Below are 16205 nucleotides of genomic sequence, written 5' to 3'. Positions count from 1 at the left end.
TCATTGAGTTTTGCTTCTATATGCTTGAAATATGTGAATTCCGTATGTGAATTTTGGGGCGAGCGTTAGTTTACACCATTTTATGGAAAACCGGTGCATCGTTCAAAAGGGAGCAAATTTGCTTGGAACTAGATAATCATACTTCATACTACAGTCTTCCTTGGATTATCGAGAAAGATTTGGGACCGGGAAATTCTCGATAAATCGGGGCAGGAGAAGTAGTTAGCACCTAATAAACTGACCCCTGTCAGGGCCCTCGCCTGAACCGTCTAATAAGGGGACTGATCGACGTAAACCGAAAGTGACTGATGTTAATGAGACTCTGTTTCATTAACAATCATATTTGAAGTAAATAAGGCTGGTGCAGTAGACATCAATATGGGTGTAATTGCTGCGATCTCTGCGTCAACTTCTGCGGAGGGCATTTCTGGCCCTCCACCTGCTTTTCATTTGTCAAAGCATCTTTATGTGCGTGTTTTAGGTTGGTCCACAACTTCTTTAGTTGTTGGGTGTTTCTCTATAAAATGAAAGAACATTAGCACAAAATGATAAGTATATAAGATTTTAATTCCGCTATAAATTCGCCGAATTCGCTATAAGAAACGTTTATGAATACCGCCCTCGACCAATTCTCCAGGCTCTTCAGCCCGACCGCCGACGGCGTCGCCCGGATTTATTACCCTCCCCTTGTTATCAATGTCACGAAAGAAACTCGTAAAGTAGGAACTTACGGGAAAATCCTGCCTCTCGTGGCCCTCTAATAGCAACCGAGGGAACCGCAGCCACACCACTGAAATGACGTTTCTGTGGACACGTTGTCACACGAACTGACACGAACGCCGCCACACCGGTGCCCTCTGCGCACGCGCGCTAACTCGCCACCGAGCATTTACAACTCGCGTGGACGTGCCGTGACAAGTCGGTTGTTTTCAAGCTAGTTAAAAATCACCTGCGAAAACGGCGCGAAAAATGTCCGGTAAATCGAAGGCGTTCACCAAAGAAGAGGAGCTTCTCCTACAAGACTTCTCGCGTAATGTGTCGACCAAGTCCTCGGCGCTGTTTTACGGCAACGCTTTCATCGTCTCAGCCATCCCCATCTGTGAGTACAGTAACCGGGAGCTTTGTTAAATACACAGTCTATCGAGCTTACGTTCACGTTCGCACGATCTAAGATCAATTTCAGTATACCTTTATATCATGATCTTGGGAACCAATGAAGGCTCGCGGGTAGAATCCACACTTTCTAAGGGTAACCTCTGTTACAGGGCTCTTCTGGAGGATCCACCTGATCGACATCTACGCGAACCTGATTTCCTTCTTCTTAGTCACGCTGGCCAGTACCTACGCACTGGCGCTAGCGTACAAGAACACCAAGTTTGTTCTTAAACATAAGGTATGGCAAATTAAAAGATCGAGTACACTGTAACTGGCGTTTCTTAGAATTGTACGCGATCGAATTGTGTGTCTCCTTAGATTGCAGTGAAGAGGGAGGATGCAGTGACGAAAGAGATGAGCAGGAAACTGGCGGAAGATAAGAAGATGAGCAAGAAGGAAAAGGATGAAAGGTATCCAAAGCTTCTTCTGTTCGATACCTATGGCTAGTAGCTGCAGTTAAAATGTAACACGATGGGATGGTTTTGTAGGATTCTGTGGAAGAAGAACGAGGTGGCTGATTACGAGGCGACGACCTTTTCCATCTTCTACAATAACGCCCTGTTCTTAGCTCTGGTGATCGTATCTTCGTTCTACATTCTGAAGACGTTCACACCAGCTGTTAATTATATATTCTCTGTGGGCGCGACTAGCGCGCTGTTGGCGCTACTGTCGACTGGTTCTTAATAATCTAAGCGGTGCGGAACGTGTGACTCTGATCATTCATCATGCCCGATAATTCTGCGAGGCTCAGTTGCTGATCTTTTGATACGAGTGAATGCGTACGTGTAATAAAGTCGTCATTATTTATAGTAATTTCGGTCGTTCAAGTCATCTTATCCTTAAATTCCCATCCTAAAGAAATACACCACTAACTGCCAAATCGAGAGATTTGCGAGGAGAATTGTGGTGTATTAACGTCACCGTTACGGTGTTTTACGCACACGTGCCAGACAAACGAGCGATACTGTCATTTCTGCGTCGTTGGTTCACTCTGCTCTTGTCAAGCTGCCCAGAAGGGCTGTGCTTATTAACGAATATTTCTCGATTTTAAGATCCATCTTTCTGGCAGGCCGGACGGCCGCGTTAACGGCACCCGCGTTACCAATCGCTGCGCAATCGTTCTAAGTTATGGCTCGATGTCTGCAAGTTGCCGAAAAGCATCGTGGGAATCAATTAAACCGCTTCTACTGTGGATGACGAATTATAGCGGATCACAGATTGTAATCCATTATAAGCAGCCCGAGGGACCATTCTAATGCCTCGGTTGTTTGCTTAAGTTGGAGGCTTGCCAGAGTACAGCTCGATGGAGGAAAATCTCTCGCCAAATTGTACATTCTATTCCTGTGCAGAAGTGAAAATACAAACATTTGCTTACACGACACCGAGCTATTACCACTGGTTTCGCAAGCCAGCCACTACTCTTCGATATACATAGATGAATCCCTTCGCAGCGCTTCTTTCAGGATGCATTATCATCGCGAGAGCGAAATGGTAAAAATGAGGGGCGAGGAAGGGGGCAGCTCCTGTCGCAAGGAATTTGCATTGGCTCCATCGTACATGTGCATTTGGCAGAGATGTATCATTTTTCTGGTTTGATTTATATCCCCGCGTGATACTGGCGTAATCCTGACGATTTCCTTCGATTATTACGCAGGAAACATTGAGAATTGGAGGCTACCGAAGTCTTCGAATCCCCCGCCCACTCTGCCCGCCAGACTAAACGCTCTGGTTGCTCGGACGTCCGATAAATAACTGTTTACGACGTTCGCTGTACAGCGGGCTACTCAGCCCCGTGCATTTTGGACCTTCTCCAAGAGCGCTGGTGCCCGTTCTCCAGACGCCAGGCCGATGATTCCCGCGGAAGGGTCGCGTAATCAGCCTACGCTGTTATCAGGCAATGCTCCATAAATAAGAAGCATCTTACTCATCGCGTCGGTGATGCTGGATTCCGGGGGAGTGATCTAATATTTCTGTAGGTATTTCCATCCTCTATTTGAAACTTCAGCTTGCATTCTGTGTGCTGTTGAACTTGACGCTGGGAAGCAATACGGTTGCAACTTTTGAGGGATAACAAGTACAGTTGCTTCATCATCGGTGTCCACCGCTGCGCGAGAAGTTAAGGTATGTACTATCGCATGTTTGATTAGATAAAGCGTGAGTCGCACCTGTTACGATGTAGCTTTCTTCACAGAAACATATTTCAAGAATACAGTGGTGAAGCCACGAGAGGCTGGCGTTTGTTTATTGTTTTCCTAGACCAGTGTCCAGACCGGAAAAGACACTCTACTGGCAACCGTCCACCTAGCCACCCACAGTTCTTTGTCAATCTGGATCGTCGTGTAACGATCTGTCTTCGTTGCTAAAGCTTCCTATAGATTCACCGTTTTCCTTGATTATTCTGATTGACGGCGTTGGAGATGGAAGTTGGCTAATGTTACACGGCTTTGCGTTGACTGGGCCATCAAGGAAGTTCACGCAAGCATCTGGACTCGTAGATCGCTCTAAATAATTAAAGAACCTTGTGTCTGGATGACGAATCGGTTGTAAGAGTCTCGCAAATGAAACTTTAGAGTCTACATGATGGAAAGATTTCTCTTAATTGCTTGCAGATTTTTAGCAGATGTCTTCGGTAGCCGAGAGTGAAACACAGATAACAGTTTTAAAGCGAGAATTGCGAGAGGAATGAGAGGTCTCCTCGAGGATGGCATTCAATGGACGCTTCAAGTTCAGGGTATCTGTTTCTCTTGGAATTAGTCCTGGCTGTTGGTACATCTGGGGGGTAGATGGCTTCTTTCGCTGCTGCCAGAAGGAAGGTTCTTGTCCCGCCTCCAAGTACATAATAAGTCCTACTTCGATTTCGTCGGTGTACGGCCGAGTGTTTTACTGTCGCTTACCGCTGTCCGCAGAATTTCCATTCTCTATTTTCGTACCGGCGATATCCCGTTCTCAAAACGACGGGTGCAAAATCGTGGGGCACATCTCGATTCAATGAACGATTCGAGTGACTTTCCCCGCGGCGGCCGTCTAAAATTAAAAAACAGAGTCGCTTTCGTCAGACAATCTCGTCAGAGAACACGGGACAAGCCTATCTGTAAACAAGCGAGGAAATTCTGATTTCAGATTTACTAAGCAAATCAGTTGCACCGCTGTCTTAACGTATTGATTGAGTAACAAAAATACCTTAAGGAGAGCTTCTTTATATCACCAACGGCTCAACCCTTAAACTACCTACACCAGAACTATAAAAGTCAAACTTCTTCCGCTGCAAATAATTAAAAATGCCTTTAGAAATCTAATGTTCTACGGGAAGGCCACGCGTCCCTTCCATTTCATTTAAGAAAACGTCGCTCTTGAGCCCTCGAGCAGTGACGTGCACATGATTGACTGCAAGTGGACCCAGAGAATGGTTTTCTACTCGCGCGGCGTTGAAAAGGCTGGAGGATAGAATCGAAAAGACGGCCCTGATTGCGGGGCTCGTGGCTGCCGTCCCAGAAATAGCGCAAGCGCCTTTCCAAAAGCTTTAAAGCCCGCGCCGAGGAGAAGGAAAGCTCGACGATTGGCTGGAGGGCCGGGGGGCGAGGTTCGGGTCCTCCACGCAACCGCTATATCCTCCTATTCGAATATTTACCGCGACGGTGGACGTTGCTCGTGACAGTGCTCGGCGAACAGCAAGCTTTCCACCATATACCCCGGGCAACATTGTGCACGAGACGACCTCGATCTTACCGCGATCGAACGGCCCGACGCTCGATCCCATCCCTCGTATAGTATTAGCAGTGCTCTAAAAGTAAACGTTTGTTTAAGTAAGAAAATAAAAAGACCGCGCCACCATGGTATGTTCTATTGATGATATCGTAAGTCGTCGCCCTGGTAAACATACACGTTTTCCTACTGTCTACTCTATTTATTTATCGTATTTTTTTTTTATAATACATTAACGATGCCTCGCTGACTCTCATCTCTGTTTCTCGTTTCTCTGTCGCCCCCTCTGACACCCTCCTCAACGCGGAATCGAGTGAACTGGTGTTTCGGATGCTCAAGCTTCACATTTTGAACGGATTTATAATTTTAGAGCGGTCGAAGCATCGTGGGAGTTTTAAGATCAATTCGCGCCCCTTCAACTGTTGGGGGATTACAATTTTCACAGGATTTCTTAGACCGTTTAAGTCTGCTCCGATAACGCGCGTTGTGATGTACTTGTGAGGAGTTTGTTACAGAGTGATTATAGTTTGTACTGGGACTACTAGTGTGTACTACTGCGTCGCGTGTAAATGCAAGGGAATAGAAGATTCGAAATATCAGTTCACCACCGTGGCTGCCGACGAACGCCTGCATCCACTGTATCTCTGTTTCTGATACCACCTCGTCACCCCTTTCACCGTAACGTCTCTGATGGCCTGTGATTTTTGTTTCACTATTTTTTTCCCGCCTACCGTGCACAGTGAATGAAGCCTAACATCGTCCGAGATCGTGTCCAGCCGCGGCTCCGGTTGCTCCAGAGATGCGAGGCCCTGGAAACGTGATTGTTTCTTAGTTGGCGAACTTTCTCGAGCCACGTCTTTCCCCTGTCGATTCAAGCCGCGAGACGATTATTCGATGACGATCATTCGCTTCAAGTTCAATTACAACCGATGCCAAGGGGATGTTTAAATCGGCAGGGGAAAGTCGTGACTCTGTGTCTGACCATTCGTGCCCTTTTCTACTTAATCGACTTGCAACCATCGCGAAACTTTAGCAGACCTCTGTCGCTCGGTCTCTGTGATAATACACTTTCTCTGTCAATGAAGTAACAATAATTTAATCGTACTGCGATCGATGTTAACCATGGATGTCTGGATTCTCACGCGGACTAATTCGACGTAATACTATGCAACTTGTGCGACACTAGAGTAACCAAAGTTTCTTCTATAATTTTACGATATGCCTTGGTATAACCAATAATACGAAAAACACTTCGAAGTCGATATTCACGTCTTGGATCTTTCTCGCGGAGGAAGTGTCCGGCTCGACATCCACACTTGATTCTTTTCTGTGTTCGCAGGCCGACGAGCTCCCCCCTGAGCAAATCGCTGGTATGTAGCCCTTAACAATCAAATACTATTTTAGTGATAATTACAGTTACAGTATTGAAAACAAAACGGTCTTAAAGAGGAGCCTTCTTTCCCGATGCTTTGCCTTTAAATCCTTTAAATTTACCCTGAAAAATGCGGCCCGGCTTCACGAGACACCCTGTGGATCCCTCCGACAGATCGCATCCCCGTGTTCGGGCACCTCCACCGCGCCATTCTTGGCCTTTCGGTATTTCAATCCTCTCTCAAGACGGCTCGTCGAAGGCGGACGTATCGTGTTTACTGGACGCAACTAAATTTAGTCCTTCTCGCTCTCGCCGTTTCCCTTTCGGTTTCCTGACCCTTCCTTCCATCGGCGACCGTGTAAACCCCCGTTTAATCGTTCCGGAAGACTATCTTTAGTCCCCCCCGGTCGCGTTACGTTCGACGCCAGCTGCAATCGACCCCCGAGAAACTCGCGAAACGCGGGAGCAGAAAAGAGGGCAGTCTCTGCTCGACTGCCAGGGCATAATTCGAGAACAACGGTCGTTTGATGTCGAATGAAGATTTCTGAGGAATCGAAAGACTGTTGGCTGGTGGATAAGGCCGTCGCGATGCAAGGGACATTAGTTTTCGTCTTCTTTGGCGGTATACCTGGAAATTGATCAATGTTAGTTAGAGGTGGCGAATTTCTATCAAATTACAGGGAAAAGTGTTACGTGGAAGTTGGAATTACGAACCTTCGAACAGGTGCGGATTAAGACCTTTAGAGGCCCTTTTATACAGGACGAATACTTAAACACAATGTGCGATTTGTTAAGCATTTCCGATAATTTGATTAAAAAGTGTTTCTAACGAAAGTTAGATTTTAAAATTCAGAAAATTTCTATGGCACCCCTCTAAGCACGTGCTTATTTTGCTTATTGGTTAATTCAGCACTGCCTTCGAACATTATAAACGTGATCTAAAGCTCCAACTACATATAACAATCTCTTCTCAATTATCAGTGTACCGATGCACTGGTTACTTATTATATCCATCTGAAGCATTATAATTGTGAAATGAGTAAGGCTTTAAGGGCCAGCTTCCATAAACCAGTTTCTTCGCAGTGGATGCTGTAGAAGCGTTTAACATAAAGAATGGGCCAGATAAGTTATCTCCGTACAGCGTTTCCCGGCGTTTATTTGCGCTTCGATCCCGATCGGGGGCAGCCAACGTGTGCCTATGTATAGCTACGGGGAGCGGACTTAGCCGCGTATCGCGTGACGATCCGATCGCGGGAATCGGATCGGTAAAAATAGAGGACGGACTTCTCCAGCGGTTGGACGATCGAAAAATAGACGCTGGTACGCGAGATCCAGCGCCGTGGCCGACAACTTGCTCTCGAAACGCGGGAAGACGATGAATCATTTACACTTAGCAAATCACGGGGCTATCCCTTTACAATTTAAAAAAAAATCAGACTTTGCCCTTCTTAACCGATCAGAAAACACGAAATCCGCCTCGCACACCGCTTTCGCTGGGATTAGAGCGCTTGCTGTACTCCGCGTGCGGAAAGCATCTTGCACACTGGTTACCCCTATTCGACAAACGCCCCGCGGGCCTTCCCCGCACGCACAGTGCGGTAGATAGAATACCTACGCGTAACACAAAAAGCTTGCCGAGTAAAAATGCATCGTTCAGGTACACGGCGCTGAAGCCCCGAAGAAGCTCTGACAAGGACTCGATACCTTTTTTCAGGGTGATAAATAAGTCCGCGTGTAAATCGCGTCAAAATTTGATCGCGCGGATCGCCGCCGCTCGACAACGATAAATAAACGGCCTAACTAGAGTGAACGATGGCGCAAGCCAAATAAGCATCGAGCCAGAATCGCGGCGTACGGAAGGGCATTAACATCGGGTTCTAAATCTGAAACTGTATCGCCCCGGTGAGCTCTTCACCCGACCTGACCGCGCGAAAGGGAGACGAGGATCTCCCTCCATCACTCTCCCCTTCGTCGATCACTTTGCTAATAGAAATCCGTTCGAATCGATTCGATTTTCTCGTTGCAGTCCTTCGGAAAGCGTTCGACAGCTTCGACAGGGAGAAGAGCGGGAGCATTCCCACCGATATGGTGGCCGACATCCTCAGATTGATGGGCCAGCCCTTCAACAAGAAGATCCTCGACGAGCTGATCGAGGAAGTGGACGCTGACAGTAAGTAGCACCAGTCGGCCACTGGTGAGCCGCAGCTACTTTCCTAGAAATATTATCGTGGGCGATTCTTCTGAATGGATGTTAATGGTAGAGTTTTGATTACCAGAATCCGGACGCCTCGAGTTCGAGGAGTTCGTCACGCTAGCTGCTAAGTTCATCGTCGAGGAGGACGCCGAGGCCTTGGAAAAGGAACTTCGGGAGGCCTTCAGGCTTTATGATAAAGAAGGTAAATGTCTTCCCACAACTTCCCTCGAAGGGTGCCCCAAGATCTTCACATAACGCTAGGGCCCTTATCCAGATTCACTCTGAAAAAGTATTTTCCATCTCCCTGCTGTTGCAGGATGGAACTCTCCCTCTTTATTATCGCTACGTGCTTTTCGTTTCGATGACCAGTCGCGAAGCTATTGTCGTACGCGAAACTGGAGAACGGGGCGAGTAGGAACGATGCGTGACGGGGGTAGAGAGATAAATTTGTCGGACCGGAATAGCTCCAGGTTCTCGGAACACGTAGAACCGTGGAGGCACTGGCACACCGCGTCTACGGTTCGCATGGGAACGAACGGGATGGGCCACTGGCCAAAAATCCGATTCGTTTTGTCGCGAATCCTCCATGAATTACGATGCTCGTCTTCGACGTGTATTAATGTCCACCGTTCCACCCCGTCAGAATTCTCTTTCGGGGTCGGCTCTATAAATCACGTTGTTCCGAGTAATTGAAGGAAACGATCGCATTGCTTCCGACAGGATGACTGAGCTTGAGGATGTGCTCTGCGTTGTTTCGCAGGAAATGGCTACATCCCCACTACCTGTTTGCGCGAGATCCTGAGGGAGCTGGATGACCAGCTGACGGACGAGGAACTGGATATCATGATCGAGGAGATCGACTCTGATGGATCTGGCACCGTTGACTTCGATGGTAAATCTTTCCTCTGGTGGTTTACTTCTTGAAAAAAGGTTCTAGAAAGGTTTTTACGATCGTTCGAGCTTGCTGGCATACTGAAGTCCACGTATAAGCATCGCAATAAATAGCACGGCCATTTATTATCGTCTGAAGGAACCAGCACACCCTCTTGAGCATAATTTCGACGATACGCGTTGAACGCGGGTTTATTTATACGTGATCTATGGATAAAGATCGCTACCTTTATTATAACTCGTGATTTATGGGCTCGCTTCAAAGTTGCGCGCGATTTCTCCGCGACTCTGAAGACTCGAACTCTTCGGAGCACTTCAATTAGTAGTCTTCCACCTTTGCTCCACCATATCTTGCAGTCTTAAACTGCAATGACAAGTTTTATGCAAAATAGACATCTAAAAGTTCCTTCTCATCACATTCTTTTTCTATTAACAATTCATATTTACTTGCATTTCATCCACTGTCTCCATTTTCAGAAGCTTCTAATGTCTCTCAGTTTCTAAGATCCAAGTTCTCTGCAGTAGCGAATTTATTCGCACTTTCCAGCGATTCTGAATTACGCAACGTGTCACCCATTCCAACTTCTCTACGCGAATCTTGGCGTCCCTCCGTCCCTCTGTTTTCTTCCTCGACGCTCAACAACCTGCAAACTGCTGCATGTATCAACGCTAATTTATCCTCGCGTAACCGTTGCCAATGTCAGCGAAATACGCGAATTAGTAAATAAGTGGCGGTGCCTGTGGTCCCGCCGACGCGATTATTCTCATCTGTTTGTCTTGAGAAACACGATTGAGTAGTCGGCTACTTGTTGATGCCGCCTCGACGCGTCGTATTTTAAGCTGCTCCCCCTTCAACATCTTCGTGACTTATGCGTGGCGCGGAACGTAACTAGAGACACTTTCTACCGTACCTCTTAACGCTCGACTGTACTTTCAAGTAATACTTTCCCAATTCATTTAGTTGCTTTCATTGCCAATGTTTTACAGCATTCAGGAATCGCTGGTCTCTGTTGCAGAATTCATGGAGATGATGACTGGAGAATAAAGCTCCCGACGTGCCAGTGACACAGCACTTCGATCCAAAGACAATATATGTGTGCGACGGTCGCGTTACTTCAAACTAATCATCCGCGTGTTTCTAAAAAACCAAGAAAAAGAAAAAAGAATGAAAAAGCAGATACAGTTGCAGGAGAACAGTGTCCAAGAGCGTACAAAGATTTCCTTCTAACGTCATGACGCGTCTTCGGGTACTTCAGAGGCTGGAGTTCCATTGGATTCAGTGAGACTCGCGGGGGCCTCGCGCAAGACGTTTCCTTCCTGTTCCATCGCCGAAAATTAACCCATCGCGAATCGCAATCGATTTACAGAATAACGAAATCACGGGTTTCCACACACTTGCACCACGCCTGCTAAGTTTTTTCATGGACAGTATTTATTGTTGTTAATAAAACACCATTGAAAAGATCCCCTGGTTCTTCTCCTCCCCTGAAAATTATTCATTCAATGACTCCACGGCGGATTAGTCTCAAGAGAAACGCTATTTTATTTCTCGTTCGCCTAGACTTCATATATATCTTTAACATTTGATTTATAATCACAATAATAATTTCAGATTTCTTCGCGATTGGCGTGAATAGTCGCAAACGTAACACGGTACAATACCATTTAAAAAAATAGAGTCGCTAGCGATAGACTAGAAGGTTCGATAACTGTATCGGTGGCACTAATAAACCTTTGAAATTTTTCTCGCGGAGAGACTCGCGAACAACGTGCTAGACAGTGCCGTTCGCTAGGCAGAGTCGAACATAAATAATCAGTAACGTATGACTTAGAACACTATTCGGAGCACGCAGATACGTGGACTAGACTATAAGTTGTTGCAGGGACAGCATAATTGCTTCGTTGGAGCCAAACTTTCTTCTTTCCCCTCCAGCGGGAGAATTTCCGTAGTGTACTTTTACAAGAGATTCCAACTGTGCCGTTCGAATTCATTTATAATATATCGAGACGATAATTGTGCGACTTCATCTGTGCAGTCACGCTACTTTAATCTTACCTAAGATCACTTAATACAGGGAAATTGGAATGTATACGCTATATATACTCTGATGGTCCTCATGCTTAGAATAGAGAGAAACTTCTCGCCTATATGTACAATAATTTTTAAACTTTCATCTACTCGTGTACCCTATTGTTTTTTTTCTCTGTTTTCTCGTTTTTCACTAGAATTAGTGTCGTTCGCTAAAAAGATTAAAAAGGGGGAAAATATAATCTCCATGCATTTGAAAGATTCTACGAAAATCGTGTGCGTTCTCGATATTTACGTATAGCTGAGCAAAATATACATATGCGAAGTAGAAGTTAGAAAAATAAAGAAGATATCTGATCGGTGACTCGAGCCCGCTCCCGCTCCTGGCCGCGGCCGAGCACTTTTACACGAGAGATTGCAAATCATCCTCCTCCAATTCTTTGTTATCGGAGGGCGAGAGTAAATGTCACATTTTAAACAAATGTGGGAATTCGTTGCTAATCTCGCGCACCGATTGTTGGTCCTCTTGGCTCTCGCCAGTCTCCTCGCAGAATATTCTGTGAAATAAAAGTTTCCAGCTTATTAACGGCGATGCTTATTAACACGCATGCAATTCATACAGACCTTGTGAAACATTTCAGTAGATCTTCCGAACGGTATCTGTGCTCGTTGTAGCTAGAGGTGCGGATCACCCTTCGACACAATTCCAAGTACTGTCTCCGCTGTAAAATTAATTACCGTGTACCGCGTGCTATCATTTTCTGACTAATAAAGGCGGATTCCGCCTACATACCTTATCGCCGGGGAACATGTCGTACAGCTGCCGCAATATAATATCGATTAGAACCTTCACGTCGTTAGTGTAGAATAGACTTGCCGTGACATCGTTGCTGAACAGATCGATGAATAGTTTCAGTACGGAATGCGGCGGTGGCGGTTCGTGGTCGAATATTCGCACAGGATCCACTGCAACAAATTGCGCCAGTTCATTGGGGGCCGTCCTTAAATTTCGTAAGGGTAATTTTGGCAAATTCTTACCCCCTCCCTCCCCCAGTATAAAAATTCAAAAAAGTTATGCGATTTTAAAGAGTGTAAACTTTCTGTCGTCCGCCACTGTAATTCATTTAACTCGGTTTCGGGAAATTTAAACTAAAACTACTTTTCTGGAACATTAATGATAGAATTTGTATTTATTGAAAATTCGGTGAAAAAATATTACGTAAGACGCTACCTGACTCCCCCCCCCCCAAAAGCCTTACGTAATTTAAGGATGACCCCTTAGGACACAAGTGTATCTCCTAGATTTTACCAGACATCTCACCTTCTCTGTTAAAGAGCAGCAAGATTTTCTCGGTAAAGCACTTCGCCACCGTCCTTTCTTTCAGTGCATTCAGAACAATATTCTCTGAGTTGGTAAACTGCAGATTATAGGACAGTATGAAGTTAACGAACAGGTCTGGGATCTGGTCTTCCAAGTCCATGTCCGGTGGATTCTCTATTAAATCCAGGATGAATGCTATGAAATCCTGGCCCAGTTGCTCTGCAACGAAATTCACAGTTAGAGATCGCGCGGTAAATGCAAGATACCCAGCGCCGGATAATAGAACGAACGTAACGCATTACCTACTTTACTCACCCAAATGTGTGACTGGCATGGGTTCACCCATTGAAAAGATCATAGTAAGTAATAACGAAGAATAATTTAATTTTGTCACGTTTCTAGCATTACTCCTCATATCTCTATTCAAAGACACATTTCGGATCGTTAATCGAATAATGTATAAGTACGTTTATAGTTCAGTTAATCATTACCTCCCTAGTTCCATGGGCAACACACTGTTCAACATTATGGTCAAGATCACAGGATCCAGGCTACACATTACTCCAAACGACTGTAACAGTAGCTGCCTGATAGTCCACCTCGGCTCCATTTGATAATACTGTATCAATATAGTAACACCGTTGTATTGATCCTGTTTCAAGACGTACCTAGACACATTCGAATCCGCATTTGTCTGCAACATCGACAGATTATCTACGAGAATTCGCTTAAGCAGAGAAGATAATTCATTTTTCTAATGCACACCAATATAGAGGTAAGCTCCTTTATGTAATCAACAATAACAGATTCGTCCTCGTACAGCATCCAATTCCTCTGCTGAGAGTCTTCTTTACAAGAGGTGAGCTCTGTAAAAATCACTTTCAACCTGTTAGCGTCGTACGTCTCCTCTATACTCAATTGCGACGCGGTGAACGGAGTTTCCAGCTGATGCAGCAGAGCATCGAAGTAATGACTCGTGCCCTTCGGGAACAACTGCTGCAGCCCGGAAACCACCACCATCACCGCCACTTTAGACATCTCGTAGCTTAACTGCGTATTCCTGCGCACTTGGTCGAGCAGCTGATAAGCTGTATGAGAGTTAATATCGCACGAGGGTGCTTTGTTCTTCGTGGGCGAACCGTTGGGGGTGTATCGAACGCTGCCGTGCGAAGGGCTTTTATGAATCTCAGACTGAATCTTCTGCGAATCAGAAGAGGACTGGCGCGGGAGCGATTGCTTCCTCTGTTCGCTTACGGAGCTGCGTTGGCACTGTGGCACCACCGGCGCTTCTTCTTTATCAGTGTTACCATGCAATGTTGTTTGAGCTGTCGTGTAAGAAGTGTTACTCTGCGCGGAGGTAACGTCTCCGTCTTGCGCACTACAAACAGGCGACGAGCATAATTCTCTATTGGGCGTGGAGCTCGCATAGTCCGGCGGCATCGGAGCTTGCTTCTTAGTCTTCCTGTGCGACTCCGCCTGCCTCTTCTTTTCTATCAGCTTCAGAAGGAGGTCCTGCTTGTCCAAGAGCAACGACCCGGTCTGTTTCTTAGTCTCCACCTTTACATTCTCGATGCAGTCCTCCAAGTATTCAATGAATACTTGACACGATACCTGGTAATCATTAGATGATCCATTAAAAGCTATTGCTTACAAGGTAACAATATGGTTCCCAAATCAAAGTACCTTAACAGTGGTGACGTAATTCGAGGGGATATATCCAATCAGGCCATCTCTGTTGACCACCTGCCACCAATTCTTTTGCTTTGTACTGGTCTGGTAGAGAACGAAATAGTCGCCTTTCTGGAAGCTGATGGTTTTCGCAAAGGTGGCCTTGAAGTCGTAGAGGGCTTTGAGCATTTCATAGTTATCTGGATATGTAGAATGTCTAAGTTGAAAGAGGGTATCTAAAAGGAAGGTAATGGTCGCGGATTGATCGATCTTTCGACTCACCTAACCTCATGGAATTGTCACCCATGATCGCGATTCGAAATGGAAAGTGATATTCGTTCTCGAGAAGGCAACGCCCAGGCGAGAAGTAAACGGGCGTAGAGCAGTCTACCACCGCTCACTAATTTCACTTTCACTCGTGCTCGGCATGGTATTTTTCTGCGGTGTCCTTTTTTGTCAGCCGACTGTGCAGGCGTATTCGAAAGGCCCTCTATAACAGTAGATTGACATAAGACGAGTACGGACGAATACTAGCGAATTGCAGTTGCAGGTTGCAGTGCCGCATGAGGGATCTCTAACGCATGAGCAGATTAGTTTCGGCACAAGCGAGCTTACGAGCTACAGAATAGACAATAGACCTTCCGTCCAATTCATTCTCGTGCCGCATGCAACGTTATCGATTCGGAGTGGAATCCGATCGCGATCTTACAAATTCAAACTAACTCCATAATCCTTTTTTGAATTTATTCCTTCAAGAATAACAGTTGTGGAGGAGCTCTCAAGCTCCTCCTTACATACCGTTATATATAAATAAAATATCAACTCTATAACCTTATTTAAACTATAACTTTACCTAACTATGACGTAATTTCTTTATACATTTCTCATTTTCTATTAATATTCTTTAGGAACTCTGACTTCATCACCCCAGACTGATGTTCTCTAATTCCATTCTCTTAATTATGTGTACTTAGCCAGAAATCCAAGTAGAATTCAAACTAGGTAAATTAACTAATTTTACCGACTTCGGCGATAGATTTGAAAAGTTTCCAAAGTTACCGTCCCCAGACATAGATTGCGCATCAAGCCCTTCGTCGCAAAGCCGATATCCCAGTTCTCGTCACGAGACTTCCCGTAAGATGGTATACCTCGTCTGTGACACAGGTAACGCTGACGGTATCTCCGAGAAAGTATAGACCCAGACGAGGTATAGGATAGACCTATCACCTTATGGATGTTCGTTTCGCCACCCAAACTGTATTACTGACCCATAATTTGAGGTTAGTGATCCTCTGGGGAGTGATCGGAACAACGTGTATCGTCGCTGATTGGTTGCCGCGATTTTGGAGCAAAACCGGAAGTAAACAGAGAAAGAAACTGTAAAAAAAGAAAGAGACAGAAATACTGATAGAAAGAGAGAGAGAAATGCTGATAGAAAGAGATAGATATGTTTATTTCCGGTTTTGCTCCAAGATGGCTGCGGTTATACCGATCACTCCCTAGAGGATCACTAGTTATCCGTATCACTTAAACTTTCCACATTTCTCATCCTACATTAATGAAAATGATTCTAAATTTCGATTATGTTTTACCTAATTATGCAGGGTAATCCGCGTAAGTTTTAATAAATTCTTACTAAACGTTGTTGTTTCTAAACGTTGAGAAAAGGAGCATGGAGGCAGGCAAGCGGTATGGTAGGAGAATACCCCTCACGAAAGTCACCGGCCGATATATCTGAACACGACCTTAGGGAGTTTACTGAGTTTGTGTGAAGATTAGATTCAATTGATTTATTCGTGGAAATGACGTGGCAATCTTACCGATAGAATACTGCACGTACAAATACTTCGATTTGAATCGTCGAGAGGTCGCC

At 45.4% G+C, this 16205-nt stretch overlaps 3 protein-coding genes and 1 long non-coding RNA gene across 6 annotated transcripts; 2 read left to right on the top strand and 2 right to left on the bottom strand.

Moving 5' to 3' along the window:
- The first annotated feature begins 857 nt into the window (after window positions 1-857).
- Window positions 858-1968, top strand: LOC143370005 (translocon-associated protein subunit gamma). Its single transcript, XM_076814583.1, has 4 exons — window positions 858-1099; window positions 1266-1393; window positions 1474-1565; window positions 1644-1968. The coding sequence occupies exons 1-4, from the start codon at window positions 970-972 to the stop codon at window positions 1837-1839; spliced, it is 546 nt and encodes a 181-aa protein (XP_076670698.1). The 5' UTR covers window positions 858-969; the 3' UTR covers window positions 1840-1968.
- A 2732-nt stretch (window positions 1969-4700) lies between these two features.
- Tpnci (troponin C type I) lies at window positions 4701-10778 on the top strand. 2 transcript variants are annotated; one of them, XM_076814585.1, is made up of 6 exons: window positions 4701-5009; window positions 6197-6227; window positions 8256-8399; window positions 8506-8625; window positions 9184-9315; window positions 10331-10778. In XM_076814585.1, the coding sequence occupies exons 1-6, from the start codon at window positions 4986-4988 to the stop codon at window positions 10357-10359; spliced, it is 480 nt and encodes a 159-aa protein (XP_076670700.1). In that variant the 5' UTR covers window positions 4701-4985; the 3' UTR covers window positions 10360-10778. The 2 variants fall into 2 exon arrangements, with proteins under 2 accessions (XP_076670700.1, XP_076670701.1); XM_076814586.1 differs by having other exon boundaries at window positions 4707-4988.
- Window positions 5039-6245, bottom strand: LOC143370010 (uncharacterized). Its single transcript, XR_013085546.1, has 2 exons — window positions 6127-6245; window positions 5039-5666 (listed from the first exon to the last, which is right to left on the bottom strand). It is a non-coding gene; the product is annotated as an uncharacterized LOC143370010 (long non-coding RNA).
- A 724-nt stretch (window positions 10779-11502) lies between the features above and the next one.
- Window positions 11503-14924, bottom strand: LOC143369997 (NCK-interacting protein with SH3 domain). 2 transcript variants are annotated; one of them, XR_013085543.1, is made up of 10 exons: window positions 14615-14924; window positions 14348-14532; window positions 13430-14275; window positions 13156-13358; window positions 12980-13083; window positions 12665-12883; window positions 12137-12309; window positions 11968-12065; window positions 11639-11900; window positions 11503-11555 (listed from the first exon to the last, which is right to left on the bottom strand). XR_013085543.1 is itself a non-coding variant. In XM_076814575.1 (9 exons), exons 1-9 carry the CDS (start codon window positions 14637-14639, stop codon window positions 11810-11812), a joined length of 1944 nt encoding a protein of 647 aa, XP_076670690.1. In that variant the 5' UTR covers window positions 14640-14924; the 3' UTR covers window positions 11503-11809. The 2 variants fall into 2 exon arrangements, 1 of the variants encoding a protein (XP_076670690.1); XM_076814575.1 differs by having other exon boundaries at window positions 11503-11900.
- Window positions 14925-16205: the final 1281 nt, after the last annotated feature.

This window comes from Andrena cerasifolii, chromosome 6 (genome assembly GCF_050908995.1).
Source record: "Andrena cerasifolii isolate SP2316 chromosome 6, iyAndCera1_principal, whole genome shotgun sequence".
In the NCBI taxonomy this organism is placed as follows: domain Eukaryota; kingdom Metazoa; phylum Arthropoda; class Insecta; order Hymenoptera; family Andrenidae; genus Andrena; species Andrena cerasifolii.
The sequence above is the reverse complement of the archived record's forward strand: the minus strand, read 5'-3'. Positions and strand labels throughout refer to the sequence as shown.

Excerpts from the sequence above, each read along its gene's own strand:
- Tpnci (XM_076814585.1), top strand. The coding sequence starts at position 4,986 with ATGGTATGTTCTATTGATGATATC. Across the intron at positions 6,228-8,255 it reads CCCCCCTGAGCAAATCGCTG|TCCTTCGGAAAGCGTTCGAC; the intron begins GTATGTAGCCCT and ends TTCTCGTTGCAG. Across the intron at positions 9,316-10,330 it reads TGGCACCGTTGACTTCGATG|AATTCATGGAGATGATGACT; the intron begins GTAAATCTTTCC and ends TCTCTGTTGCAG.
- LOC143370005 (XM_076814583.1), top strand. The coding sequence starts at position 970 with ATGTCCGGTAAATCGAAGGCGTTCACCAAAGAAGAGGAGCTTCTCCTA. Across the intron at positions 1,100-1,265 it reads CGTCTCAGCCATCCCCATCT|GGCTCTTCTGGAGGATCCAC; the intron begins GTGAGTACAGTA and ends CCTCTGTTACAG. Across the intron at positions 1,394-1,473 it reads AGTTTGTTCTTAAACATAAG|ATTGCAGTGAAGAGGGAGGA; the intron begins GTATGGCAAATT and ends GTGTCTCCTTAG.
- LOC143369997 (XM_076814575.1), bottom strand. The coding sequence starts at position 14,639 with ATGGGTGACAATTCCATGAGGTTAG. Across the intron at positions 13,359-13,429 it reads AGGAGCTTACCTCTATATTG|ACAAATGCGGATTCGAATGT; the intron begins GTGTGCATTAGA and ends TCGATGTTGCAG. Across the intron at positions 13,084-13,155 it reads TTGCCCATGGAACTAGGGAG|AGATATGAGGAGTAATGCTA; the intron begins GTAATGATTAAC and ends GTCTTTGAATAG.